Genomic DNA, 14,537 nt, shown 5'->3' on the forward strand with positions numbered 1-14,537 from the left:
AATGTGGGAAAGTGTGAACTTGTCCACTTTGGCAGGAAGAATAGGGAAGCAGCAAATTATTTAAATGGAGAGAGATTGTAGAACTGAAGTACAGAGGGATCTGGGTGTCCTGGTACATTATTCAGGAAAGGTTAGTCTGCAGGTACAGCAAGTGATTAGGAAGGCAAATGGAATGTCGGCATTTATTGCAAGAGGAATGGAATATAAAAGTTGGGGTGTTTTGCTCCAGCTGTACAGGCATTGGTGAGACCACATCTGGAATACTGTGTACAGCTTTAGTCTGCTTATTTAAGAAAGGATATAAATGTGTTGGAAGCAGTTCAGAGAAGGTTCACTCGACTGATACCTGGGATGGGGGGAATATCTTATGAGGAACGTTTGGAGAGGCTGCGTCTGTATCCTTTGGAGTTTAGAAGAATGAGAGGTGATCTTACTGAAACACATAAGATCCTGAGGGGGTTTCACAGAGTGGATGTGGAGAGGATGTTTCCCCATGTGAGAGAGACTAGAACTAGGGGGCACAGTTTAAAAATAAGGGGTCTCCCAATTAAGCCAGATGAAGCGAAATTTTTTCTCTCAGAGGCTCGTGAATCTTTGGAATTCTCTTCCTCGGAGAGCAGTGGAGGCTGGGTCAATGAGTATTTTTATGGCTGGGGTAGCTAGATTCTTAGCTATGATCTTATTGAAAGACAGAGCAGGCTCGAGGGGCCAAATGGCCTACACCTGCACCCAGTTTATCTGTTCATATTACAACAGTGACGACACTTTAGTAGTTCATCGGCCACAAAGTGCTGTGGGCTGCCTTGGGGCCATGGAAACTGTTCATTTCCATGTTTGCACTTGTATAAATAGAATGGGAACTCTAGCCCTTAACCCAGGGGCCCTATTAGTAGTGACAGAATGATCATAGCCACTCACCATCAGGACAACGACAACCAGCTTCACACACTCCAGGGTCAGAACAAACTATTCCACTCTGGAAATCTATGCAGGCTCGAGGACATTTATTGGCACAATCCACATACTCCAGGCCAACTGGACAACCACCAACACCTGACAGAAGACACAAGGTAGGAACATTGAGGTCAGAATTTATGATTGTGCTCAACATCACCCACGTTTCCCAACCCAAACCCCACCCCAACCCCAAACCCTACCCAAACCCCCCCAACCCAAACCCCCCCAACCCAAACCCCACCCCAACCCAAGCCCCCCCAAACCAAACACCCCACCCCAAACCCCCACACCCCAAACCCCCCCAACCCAAACCCCACCAACCCAAACCCCACCCCAACCCAAACCCCACCAACTCAAACCCCGCCAACCCAAACCCCACCCCAACCCAAATCAAACCCCCAACCTAAACCCCACCCCAACCCAAAAACCCCCAACCCAAACCCCACCCCAACCCAAACCCCACTCCAACCCAAACCCCACCCCAACCCAAACCCCCCCAACCCAAACCTCACCCCAACCCAAACCCCACCCCAACCCAAACCCCACCCCAACCCAAACCCCCCCAACACAAAACCCCCAATCCAAACCCCACCTCACCCACCCAAACCCTGCCCCCAGCCCCCAACTCAATGCAACCCCCCCCAACACAAACTCTCCCAGCAAGGTGAGTGGCTTGGCTCATCCACACAGAGCTCCAAGGGAAGAGTTAAATCTACAGGTTGCTTCTCAGCTGCGAGATCTGGCTTCAGCATCAAGACCTGTAAGTGTAAGCTGTCCATGTAGGTGTGCACAGAACACGTGAGTGAGCAATATCCCTCATGCACAATATATCAGGCTAACATCAACTCATGTTGTCAATGCAATCGAAAAGGCTGAAGAACACCTTGGAGATGGCCGATTGAGGCTGGGTCAGCCTGGCTGAGACACATCCATCCCATTGAACAGATAACCATGGAGATTTGAAATTCAAATAAAAAAACCGCTGGAAAAACTCAGTAGGTCTGACAGCATCTGTGGAGAGAGAAACAGAGTTAACGTTTCCAGTCCAGTATGAACCCATGAGATTGCCAGTGACCCTGAACAACTGGTGATGGTGAATTGCCATTAGCAGGTGATAAAGGCTATGTTGAAATCACCTTGGTACATGGTGGTCATGGCTTTACTGTCACTTTGCTGGGCACAAGAAGATGTTGGCATGAGAGTGAGTGCATGGGTGGGGTTGAATTAGACCAGCAGTGCGAGCATGGTTAAACACAGTGGCATGCATCAGAGCGTGTTTTCACTTTGACTCCTTTTGTGATTCACATAGGTCCCAGCTCTGCTGCCTCACCACTCCGCAACACCCTACCCCCACAAACCAGGTCAGATTGTCCCTCAGGCCTCAAAGGGAGGAAGAGCTGTACGAGGAGGCTGCATCACACCTGAGTAGGCACATGTTGCTAACTCAAATACAACACTTCAGAAGAATGTAGCATGTGTTACAACCAGGATGGGAGAAGTGCGTGAATTATAAAGCCCCACAATGTTTAATTTTCTCACCGAAATGGCCAATTGTGTCTCACAACCAGAAGAAAGAGACTCTGACCAGGCATCTTTCAAATACTCAGTACTGGTTAACACACAATTGTAATAGGGAAGAATAACTATCTATCTCTTTCTAAAGAATTCCCCAGCACACACACACACGCACACAGACAAACAAAGGACAAACATACAGAGTCTCTCTGCAGAGATGGGCTTTGGAGTATGGGCGGTATAAAATAAAGGGTAAAATCAGCAGGGACTCAACGCTGTAGATCTGGAGTTCCCTCGTGTGCAGATGGGGATGGTCCCAGTGGACGTCTGGAGATTCTCACCAACTGGTCTCAGCTTTGCAGCTCCAAATGCAGACCAGTTACACTCAGATGATGGTTCTCTGGCTACAGGTTGATAGCCACACACAATTTCAGGCAAGGTAAAGAAGGAGCATTCCTCCCTCAGCTCGTTTTCCAATAAGACAGCCTTCAAAACTCAAGTTTTTTTCCTTCTCACCCATGTGAGTTCCAGCAAGTTACCAACCTTCCTTTTCAGTTTTTTTCTCCATCAGTTAAAGTGAATGCTATTCAAAACAATCAGATCTTTTCAAGTATCATTTCGGTCAGGTGTATTTTTTATTCATTTACGGGATGTGAGCTTCACTGGCTGGGCCAGCATTTATTGCCCATCCCTAGTTGCCCTTGAGAAGGTGGTGGTGAGCTGCCTTCTTGAGCCGCTGCAGTCCCTGTGGTGTAGGTACACCCACAGTGCTGTTAGGGAGTTCCAGGATTTTGACCCAGCGACAGTGAAGGAACGGCGATATATTTCCAAGTCAGGATGGTGAGCGGCTTGGAGGGGAACTTCCAGGTGGTGGTGTTCCCATCTATCTGCTGCCCTTGTCCTTCTAGATGGTAGTGATCGTGAGTTTGGAAGGTGCTGTTGAAGGAGCCTTGGTGAATTCCTGCAGTGCATCTTATAGATGGTACACACTGCTGTTGCTGTGCGTCGGTGTTGGAGGAAGTGAATGTTTGTGGATGTGGTGCCAATCAAGCGGCTGCTTTGTCCCGGATAGTGGTAAGCTTCTTGAGTGTTGTGGGAGCTGCACTTATCCAGGTAAGTGAAGAGTATTCCATCACATTCCTGACTTGTGCCTTGTGGATGGTGGACAGGCTTTGGGGAGTCAGGAGGTGAGTTATTTGCCATAGGATTCCTAGCCTCTGACCTGCTCTTGTAGCCACAGTATTTATATGGCTAGTCCAGTTCAGTTTCTGGTCAATGGTAACCCTCAGAATGTTGATAGTGGGGGATTCAGTGATGGTAATGCCATTGAACATCAAGGGGAGATGGTTGGATTCTCTCTTGTTGGAGATGGTTATTGTCTGGCACTTGTGTGGTGCAAATGTTACTTGCCACTTGTCAGCCCAAGCCTGGATATTGTCCAGGTCTTGCTGCATTTGGACATGGGCTGTTTCAGTATCTGAGGAGTCGTGAATGGTGCTGAACATTGTGCAATCATTAGCGAACATCCCCACTTCTGACCTTATGATGGAAGGAAGGTCATTGATGAAGCAGCTGAAGATGGTTGGGCCGAGGACACTACCCTGAGGAACTCCTGCAGTGATGTCCTGGAACTGAGATGACTGACCTCCAACAACCACAATCACCTTCCTTTATGCTAGGTATGACTCCAACCAGCAGAGAGTTTCCCCCTGATTCCCATTGACTCCAGCTTTGCTATGGCTCCTTGATGCCACACTCGGTCAAATGCTGCCTTGATGTCAAGGGCAGTTACTCTCACCTCACCTCGGGAGTTCAGCTCTTTTGTCCATGTCTGAACCAAGGCTGTAATGAGGTCAGGAGCTGAGTGGCCCTGGCGGAACCCAAACTGAGCCTCAGTGAGCAGGTTATTGCTAAGCAAGTGCTGCTTGATAGCGCTGTTGATGACCCCTTCCATTACTTTACTGATGATGGAGAGTGGACTGATGGGGGGGCAATTGGCCGGGTTGGATTTGTTCTGCTTTTTGTGTACAGGACATACCTGGGGAATTTTCCACACAGCCGGGTAGATGCCAGTGTTGTAGCTGTACTGGAACAGCTTGGATAAGGCCTGCTTGCTGACATTTCTAACAAGGTGAACTTGTGACCTTTTATAAAATCCCAGGTTAGAGTCCAAATGTCCAGATCACTTCAGGTCCTTCCATTTTGTAAAAGAAAAACTCAGTCTTGAGGAGTATGATTCTGACACATGTTTAGACTTGGTGGCACAGAGTGTAAGCAAACACACCAGAGTGCAGCAGGAGGTGTCAGAGCCAGAGACATCGGTGCACGTGTCTGTCTCGAAGGAGGTATTAAAGACACGATGATGCCCCAGTGGACAGGAATGTGGAACCTCAAGAGTCACCTTTTGGGGCACAGTATTTGTCCAGTCAGGGGCAGATGTGTGGACATCTGGCTGAGTTCTCTAAGGCAGTGGGAGCTCTTGGACTGTGAATGAAGGAGCACATCCCTGTCATGAGCTCTGACCATGAGAAATTGGCCAGTCTTGTGGAGAGACACATGCAGCAACACTCGGAGTGGCTCCAAGAGCAGCCTCTTGGCCAGGAAAGGGTGCAGGCCTCCCTCTCGCCTGGATCAGTCCGCTCCGAGTGTGAGCACTGACACCCATGGAATACACGAGGAGCTGTGTACTCTTAACAGGATGGTCACACGGTTGGCCCAGCAGTTTCTGGAATGGACGACTGCTGCACCAGCAGCCAGTCCCATCATCCCCATCTGAAGGCCAACCTGGGACCGTGCAGGTCACTGAGGAAGGTGAAGGTACTGATAGCTCTTCAGCACCCTCATCTTCCTCTACCTCCCCAGCCCTCTGCCAGATCCCTCCTCTGCTGCACATGTCCCAGTAACAACTGCCCATGCAGGGGTGCAGAGGCTGCAGTCTAAAGGAAATCCTCAATGGGTGCCTGCGCAACTAGGCAGGCCACCACGCTCCTCATTGCTGTTTGGGAACAGGGTTAAATAGGAGCAGGGGTGGATCACTCAGCCCCTCGAGTCTGCTCCGCTTTCCAACCAGATCATCGCTGATCTTCTGCCTCAACATCAGTTTCCCACACTAGCCAATTATCCCTTGATGCTTTAATACCTAGAAATCTATCAATCTCTGTGCTGAACATTCTCAGTGACTGAGCTTTCACAACCCTCTGGGGCAGAGAATTCCAAACATTCACCACCCTCTTGGACAGGCAAGTGTGCAGCCTGCCTCCACCTCCTCCGAGGCAACACAGGGGGAGCGCTTTGTAGGAGTGTGAGAGTGAAGGGCACCTTTCACCCAGAGCACTAAAGAGTTTCACATCTGGAGCACTGTGTGCAGTTATGGTCTCCACATTTAAGAAAGGATAAACTTACATTGGAGGCGGTACAGTGAAGGTTCACTAGATTGGCTCCTGGGATGAGGGGGGTGTCCTATGCTGAGAGGCTGAGTAATTTGGGTCAATATTCTCTCGAGTTCTGAAGAATGAGATGTGATCTCATTGAAACATCAAAGATTCTGAAGGGGTTTGATCGGGTGGAGTCTGGGAGATTGTTTCTGCTGGTCGGGGGAATCTAAAACATAGGGGCCCAGTCTCAGGATAAGGGGCCGATCATTTAGGACTGAGACGAGGAGACATTTCTTCACTTAAAACGTTGTGAATCTTTGGGATTCTCCACCCAAGAGGATTGGGGATGCTCCATTGTTGAATATATTTATGGCTGAGAGAGACAGATTTGTGGTCTCTCAGAGAATTGAGATGTGGGGAGCGGGCGGGAAAATGGAGTTTAAGGTCAAGGACAGCCACGATTGTATTGAATAGCGCAAGCTGGCCATATGGTTGCCTCCCACTCCTAGTTCTTGTGGGTTTACCGCGGTTACACTTCTCACATTGTCTATGGCACACCTGAGCACTTACTGAATATATTTACTTACACTTGTACATGGCTTGGTGTGTTTATGTGCACTAGAGCTCACAAAGAATGGTAACATTATTCTTACCAGTAATCATGAGGGTGACATGCTGAGGTGCACCTTGACATGCTGTCAACAGGATCAAGGTTGTGATGCTTTGGAGGGCTTCCTCTTTTACTGCTGTATCACACAAGGGTCCAGAGGTCTAAAGGTCAAACACTGAGATGCTCCTTTTATCTTTCATTGTCTGTCCAAGTTTAACTTTAAGGGAGGCTCAATGGTCAGACTCCATGAGGAGATAGCAGGTGTATGTCAGACATGATGCTGGTTACACTGCAGGGTTACCCATTGGCCTATGTATAGGCCTCACCGTTTGAGAGGTCCTGTATCCTGCAGGGAACACCGGTCACTCCCTCAGCTGGATTTGCATTCCTGGTGTCACAGGATGTGCTTTGTGCAGGAAGCAGAGGGATTTTTCTTTATTCTTTCATGGGATGTGGGTGTCACTGGGCAAGACCAGCATCTGTTGCCCATCCCTAATTGAACTGAGTGTCTTGCTCGGCCATTTCAGGGGGCAGTTAAGAGTCAACCACATTGCTGTGGGTCTGGAGTCACATGTAGGCCAGACCAGGTAAGGACAGCAGATTTCCTTCCCTAAAGGACATCAGTGAACCAGATGGGTTTTTATAACAATCTGGTAGCTTCATGGTCACCATTACTGAGATTAGCTTTATATTCCCGATTTATTAACTGAATTCAAATTCCCCCAGCTGCTGTGGTGAGATTTGAACCCAGGTCCCCGGAGCATTAGCCTGGGCCTCTGGATTACAGATCCAGTGACGTTACCACAACACCACCATCTCCCCGTGTCCCAATGGATATGGAAGCCAGGAATATTGCACATGTCGCCTACATCAGGAACTGGACCACTGGCCGGAATGGATGATGTGCAAGTTCTTTCAGAAAGCTGTAGTTGCAGAGTTAGGGGTTCCTCATGTGTGAGATGCCTTAGCGGAGCGTACCCTCAGGGGAGCTGGTGGTGTAGTCCCTGGAGTGGTATTCCAGAGAAATGCTCTGGGGACCAGGGTTCCACAGCAGAAGGTGGAATTTGAATTTAACAAAAAAGAATCTGGAATTAAAAATCTAATGGCGACCATGAATCAGCTGTTGTAAAAACCCATCTGGGTCACTGATGACCTTTAGGGAAGGAAATCCTTACCAGGCCGTCCTTACCTGGTCTGGCCTACACGTGACTCCAGACCCACAGCTCTCAAATGCCCTCTGACCTAGCCAGTGATGCCCACATCCCATGAATGAATTTTAAAAATGATAATCTTGTACAGGCTTTGATGTCTGCGATTGTGTCACTCTCAGCAATGTGAGTGCAATTTAATTATGGACAACTTGGCAACATGGGCCCCTCATTGACAGTCGCTGGCGTTCATGTGAGGGGGAGGGGCAGGTTGTGAGGGGCTTATTACCACACGTGTTTGCAATATGATCACATTATCCACTCCTATTCAATGTATACACATAGTCTCTGATTCTTATCTGGTCCAGACTATGACTTGTGGTTTATCAAAAGCCATCTCTTTGTCCATTGTATTTGGTTTTTAGCCCTTTCACCTCCCACTTCAGAGGGAGATTGGGAAGTGTTGATGTCCACAACGACCTGGGTTTCCTTGTTCATTGAGTCACTGAAAACTAACGTACAGGTGCAGTAAGCAGTTAGGAAGGTGAGTGGTATGTTGGCCTTCATCACGAGAGGATTTGAGTTCAGGAGTAAAGATGTTTTGCTGTAATTGTATAGAGCCTTAGTGAGACCTCACCTGGAGTAGTGTGTACAGTTTTGGTCTCTTCAGGTAAGGAAGGATAAATCTGCCATACAGGGAGTGCAATGGAGGTTCACCAGACTGATCCCTGGGATTGGGGGATTGTTTTATAAAGAGAGATTGAGGAGACTGGGCCTGTATTCTGTAGAGTGAATGAGAGATGATCTAACTGAAGTATACAAAGTTCTTACAGGGCTCGACAGGGTGGATACAGGAAGGGTGTTTCCCTGGCTGGGGTGGGGAGGGTCTAGAACCAGGGGACACAGTCTCAGAATAAGGGGTCAGCCATTTAGGACTGAGATGAGGAGGAATTTCTTCACTCAGAGGGTAGTGAATCTTTGGAATTCTCTACGCCAGCGGGATATGGAAGCTCAATTATTGATCATGTTGAAGACAGAAATCAATGGATTTCTAGCTATGAATGACTTCAGGGATATGGGAACAGTGGGGAAATGGAGTAGGGGTATGTGATCAGCCATGATCTAGTTAAATGGTGGAGCAGGCCCGAGGGGTTGAATGGCCTACTCCTGCTCCAGTTCCTATGTTCCCATGGCCTCACCTTCTACAGTTTGTATATCCCTCCCAGCACATTGTTGTGCAGCAGGCAGCACACTGCTACTATCCAGGATACCCTTGTTGGGGCACATTGCAGAGCTCCACCTGAGCAATTGAGGCACCTGAAGCACATCTTTAAAATACCAATTGTCTGCTCGATGGTACCGCTGGTGACAACATGGCTGCTGTTGTAGCTGTGCTCAGTCCCTTTGTGCTTCTAAAGCGAGTCATTCTCCAAGTTCTTAAACGATAGCCCTTGTCCCGAGAAGCCGACCACAGACCCATGTTGGTGGCTGAAATAACTGGGGGAGTTGGGAATTCCTCAGTTTGGAGGAGTTGTTTCATCTGCCAGGGAACCTCACGCACACATGAAGGACGAGCTTGTGGTGGTCACAGACCACGTGGACGTTGATGAGCAAAGGACTTCTGGTTGATAAAGGTGTCTGTATCTGAGCTGAGTGTAACCAATAGCATCCTGCACCCGAGCGAAGACTGTCACCTGGGCAAAGGCTGTGGCTCCCTGCGTCTGAGACACCAAATCTACCGAGAAATTAATGTGATCCCCACATGAACAAACAGGGCATTAGTTACAGCCTCCATGCAGCTGTGTGCTGCTGACTGGCAGATACCAGACAGGACTCCTGAGGGTCCCTGGAAAGATGCTGAGGGATAGAGCGTCAGAGCGACGGTTACCATCACAGCCACTGGCAGGGCATTGGGATCGATGGGTTGTGGCTCCAGTTGCTGCTGAACCATGTGACATGTGTCTGTCACCAGCTCACAGCCCAGTCACCATTGACACTGGTTCTCCATCAGATTGAGGGAGAATGCCCAAGGTCTATGCACCCTTCCCACAGGATGGTATTTGATTATCCTGCCTCTCATCCTCCTCCTTCCTGGGGTGCGAGCAGCAGCCGCTTCCCCCTGACCCTCTGCCCCCTCCCTGGTCTCCGCCCATCTTCTATGTTCTCTATGAAGTTATGCACCTTTCTTCCGCTCACAGGTCCTCCTGGCACCTGGTGCATGAGTCAGTCGGGACAAAGGAGGAGGTTAAGGGAAGATTGTAGAAATTGATTTGGTGTCAAGTCTGGGGGTGTGAATAAAATTTAAAGCTATTTGCTCAGGGGTACATTACCCTGGCTGCCCAAAGAAATACTCCATGTTCAGACCTGCAGATACCAGGTCTACTCTGCAGACATTGGGTTCCACAGTCCTTGCTTTCTGATGAGAGTCGAGGGAGCTGAGGGTTTAAATGGCCAGAATAGAAGGTGGTTTGTGTGAAACACGCCCGAGCCTCATACCCGCGAAAATGGGAATAGTCACATTTGGGGGTGAGGCTTATGATTTTTAGGCAGTTCCGTTATTTTCATCGTGACGGAGCAGCTCTCCGAACCCCGCCTCCCCCGCCCCAACCCCGCCTCCCGCGCCCCAACCCCGCCTCCCGCGCCCCAACCCCGCCTCCCGCGCCCCAACCCCGCCTCACGCGCCCCAACCCCGCCTCACGCGCCCCAACCCCGCCTCACGCGCCCCAACCCCGCCTCACGCGCCCCAACCCCGCCTCCCGCGCCACAACCCCGCCTCCCGCGCCACAACCCCGCCTCCCGCGCCACAACCCCGCCTCCCGCGCCACAACCCCGCCTCCCGCGCCACAACCCCGCCTCCCGCGCCACAACCCCGCCTCCCGCGCCACAACCCCACCTCCCGCGCCACAACCCCGTCTCCTGGACCCCAACCCCGTCTCCCGGATCTGAACATCACCATCTAGATCCAGCCGTCATCACTGCCTCCCAAACCATCCATTAAAATCAAAGCCAGGATTTGTCAGCTAAATACTAACCACCCCCACCTCCCCCCGAGTCCACTCTCCACTTGGCCCACGCCCACCCACATCCACCAGCTGGATCCCCATCAGCTCCTAAACCAGGCCAACCGACAAAATTAACACAAATCAACCATAAATATCCTCTCATTCTCACCACAGGGTTGTACATTACACAGCATCACTTCAAATCGTTCTCCAGGGCATCTCCTGCCTCCATTCTTTGGGGGTGGGTCAGTGCAAGACCGCATCCGTAGAGACTTCCCCCCCCCACAGGAACGGTCACATATCGACCAAGGACTCCAACTGGACCACCTGCCATTCACTAACAAACCAAGAGAGACAGCAGTTAGTGACCATTGGCGTTCCCTCTCCATCCACACAGACCAATGGTGACCTCTTGTTCCACACGGTGACCGAGGAGAAGACAGACTGGAATTTATCTAAATTGTTTTATAGCCAAAGAAATAGTTTTGAAGAGTGCTCACTGCTGGAATAAAGGGAAAATGATAGCTGATTTATACACTGCAAGATCTCACAAACAGCAATGTGATCAGAACAGATAAAATAGTTCTTATTATAAAGATTGAGGGGATAAATATTGGCCAGAACAAGAGGAAAAACTCCATTGCTCTTCTTTGAAATAGTGTCACGTGATACATTTTGGTAGAAGGGGTAGGGAGAGGCAACATAGAGTTAATGGCCCAGTGCTAAAGAATGTGAACAGAGAGTCCTGGGGGTGAATGTGCATTGATCTTTGACAGGACACATTGAGAGAGGGTTAGCAAAGTATATGGGATCTTGGGCTTCATAAATAGAGGCATCGAGTACAAAAACAGGGAAGTTTTGATGAACCTTTATAAAGCTCTGGTTAGGCCACAAATTGTGACCAGTTCTGGTCACCACACTTTGGGGAGGATGTGAGGCTCCTTGAGAGGGTGTGGGGGAGATTTACCCGAATGGGTCCAGGGGTGAGGGGGTTTTAGTTACAAGGTTGGGTTGGAAAAGCTGGGGTTGTTCACCTTGGAGTGAAGGAGATTGAGGGGAGATTTGATCAAGGGGACAAGACGATGACAGGTTTAAATAAGGTAGAGAAAGGAAAGCTGTTCCCATTGGCTGATGGTACAAGGACCTGGGGGAGACAGATTTAAGGTCTCGGCTGAGAGATACAGGGGTTGGGGGGGGGCGTGGGGGGTGAGAAAGAGCGTTTTTACACAGTGAGTGGTAATGAACTGGAACTCGCTGTCTATGAGGCCGGTGGAAATGGAGATGATCAATGATTTCAAAAGGAAATTGGATGGACACTTGAAGGAAATAAAGTTGCCAGGTTGAGGGAATTGGACTTGGCTGGGTTGTTCTGCAGGGAGCCAATGTCCCAATATATGTGAACATAAGAAATAGGAACAGGAGTAGACAATTTAGCCCCTTGAGCCATTCAATAAGATCATGGCTGACCTTCTTGTGTTTCGATTTCCACATTCCCATCTAACCCCAATAACCTTTGATTCTGTTCCTAACAAGAATCTATCTACCTCTGCATTAAAAATATTCAATGACCCCGCCTCCAACACCTTTTGAGGCAGAGTTCTAAAGTTGCACAACCCTCAGAGAAAAAAATTCTCCTCATCTCTGTCCTAAAAGGGTGACCCCTAATTTTAAAACAGTGCCCCCTAGTTCTGGACTCACCCACAAGAGGAAACATCCTTTCCACGTCCACCTTGTCAAGGCCGTTCAGGATCTTGTAAACTTCAATCAAATCACCCCTCACTCTTCCAAACTCCAGTGGAAACAAGCCCAGTCTGTCCAACCTTTCCTCATAAGACAACCCACTCATTCCAGGTATCAATCTAGTAAACCTCCTCTGAACCGCCTCCAATGCAATTACATCCTTCCTTAAATAAGGAGATCAAAACTGCTCAGTATTCGAGATGTGGTCTCACCAATGCCCTGTATAACTGAAGCATAACATCCTCACTTTTATGTTCAATCCCTTTCGTAATAAAGGATAGCATTCCATTAGCTTCCTTAATTATTTGCTGTACCTGTGCACTCATTTTTTGTGACTCATGCACCCAAACATCTAGATCCTTCTGTACCTCAGAATTCTGCAGTCGTTCTCCATTTATGTAATACTCTGCTTTTTAATTCTTCCTGCCAAAATAAACTTCACATTTTCCCACATTAAACTCCATCTGCCAGATTTTTGCCCACTCACTCAACCTAACTATATCCATCTGCAACCTCATGTCCTCTTCACAACATACTTCCCTACCTCTCTTTGTGTCATCTACAAATTTAGCTACCATGTCCTCACTCCCCTCATCTATGTCAATTATATAAATCATAAGAAGTTGTGGCCCCAGTACAGACCCCTGTGGGACTCCACTTGTCACATACTGCCAATCAGAAAAAGGCCCATTTATGCATACTCTCTGTTTTCTACCAGCCAGTCAATCTCCTACCCCTGCTGATACTTTACTCTCTACACCATACGCTTTTATTTTCTGCAATAACCTTTGATGTGGCACTTTATCAGATGCCTTCTGGGAATCCAAGTTCAGTACATCCACTGGTTCCCCTTTATCCATAATGCATGTTATTCCTTCAAAGCACTCTAATAAAATGGTTAAACATGATTTCCCTTTCACAAACCATGCTGACTCTCCCTTATTGCCTTGAGATTTTCTAAGTGCCCAGCTATAACCTCCTTAATGATCGATTCTAACAACTTCCCTGTGACAGACATCAAGCTAACTGGCTTATAGTTTCCTGTTTTCTGTCTCCCTCCCTTCGTCAATAGAGGGGTTATATTTGTTACTTTCCAATCTGATGGAACCTTCCCAGAATCTAGCGAATTTTGGAAAATTAACACAGCACATCAGCTACCTCATTAGCCACCTCTTTTAAGACCCTAGGATGTAGCCCATCGGGACCTGGAGACTTGTCATGCCCCAGCTCCATCAGTTTGCTCAGTACTGTTTCCCTAGTGATTTCAATTTCTCCAAGTTCCTCTCTCCCTTCCACCTCCTGGTTTACAGCTATTACTGGAATGTTTTTTGTACCCCCTTCAATGAAGATAGAAACAAAATATTTGTTCATTACATCTGCCATTTCCTTATTATCCACTATTAATTCCCACTGTCACTCTCTAGAGGACCAACACTCACTTTACTTACTCTTTTCCTGTTTAAATACCTGTAGAAACTCTTGCTATCTATTTTTATATTTCTAGCTAATTCCTCTCATACTCTAATTTGTTTTCCTGATAACCTTTTAGTCATTTTCTGCCGCTTTATATATTCTGACCAATCTTCTGACCTGCCACTCATCTTTGTGCTGTTATATGTTTTTTCCCTTACATTTGATGCTTTACTTATCTTCTTTAGTTAGCCACGTATGGTGGGTCCTCCCTTTAGGATTTTTCTTTTACAGTAGGAATACATTTATTCTGAGTATTCTGAAATGCTCCCTTAAATGTCTGCCACTATTTCTCTATTGATCTACCCCCTAGCCTAGTTTCCCAGTTCACTTCAGCTAGCTCAGCTTTCAGGCCCACATAGTTGCCCTTATTTATGTTTAAAATACTAGTCTTAGACCCACTCTTCTCCCTTTCAAACTGGACGTAAAATTCAATCATATTGTGGACACTACTACCTAGGGGTGCCTTTACTCTGAGGTTAATCCTGTCATATTACACAATACCAAGTCTAATATAACCTGCTCTCTGGTTGGTTCCAGAACGTGCTGCTCTAAGAAACTATCTCAAAAACATTCTATGAACTCCTCATCCAGGCTGCTACTGCCAATCTGATTTTTCCAGTTTATGTGTAGAATAAAGTCACCCAGGATTACTGCCATCCCTTTATCACAAGCACCCAATATTTATTCTTGTATACTTTGTCCTACATTGTGGTTACTG

General features: G+C 47.9%; 1 protein-coding gene across 1 annotated transcript in view; it reads right to left on the reverse strand.

Annotated features, from left to right (window-relative positions):
* The window catches only part of LOC144672872 (SCO-spondin-like), a 168,098-nt gene that overhangs the window by 79,199 nt on the left and 74,362 nt on the right, over positions 1–14,537 (reverse strand). The window contains exons 9-10 of the mRNA XM_078534862.1: positions 10,776–10,943; positions 919–1,053 (exon numbers count right to left, since the gene is read on the reverse strand). Of these exons, the coding sequence (XP_078390988.1) occupies positions 919–1,053; positions 10,776–10,943 (303 nt within the window). The remainder of the gene's footprint in view (positions 1–918; positions 1,054–10,775; positions 10,944–14,537) is intronic.

The sequence above is a fragment of the Cetorhinus maximus genome, unplaced genomic scaffold (genome assembly GCF_964194155.1).
Source record: "Cetorhinus maximus unplaced genomic scaffold, sCetMax3.hap1.1 HAP1_SCAFFOLD_135, whole genome shotgun sequence".
Classification (NCBI taxonomy): Eukaryota; Metazoa; Chordata; class Chondrichthyes; order Lamniformes; family Cetorhinidae; genus Cetorhinus; species Cetorhinus maximus.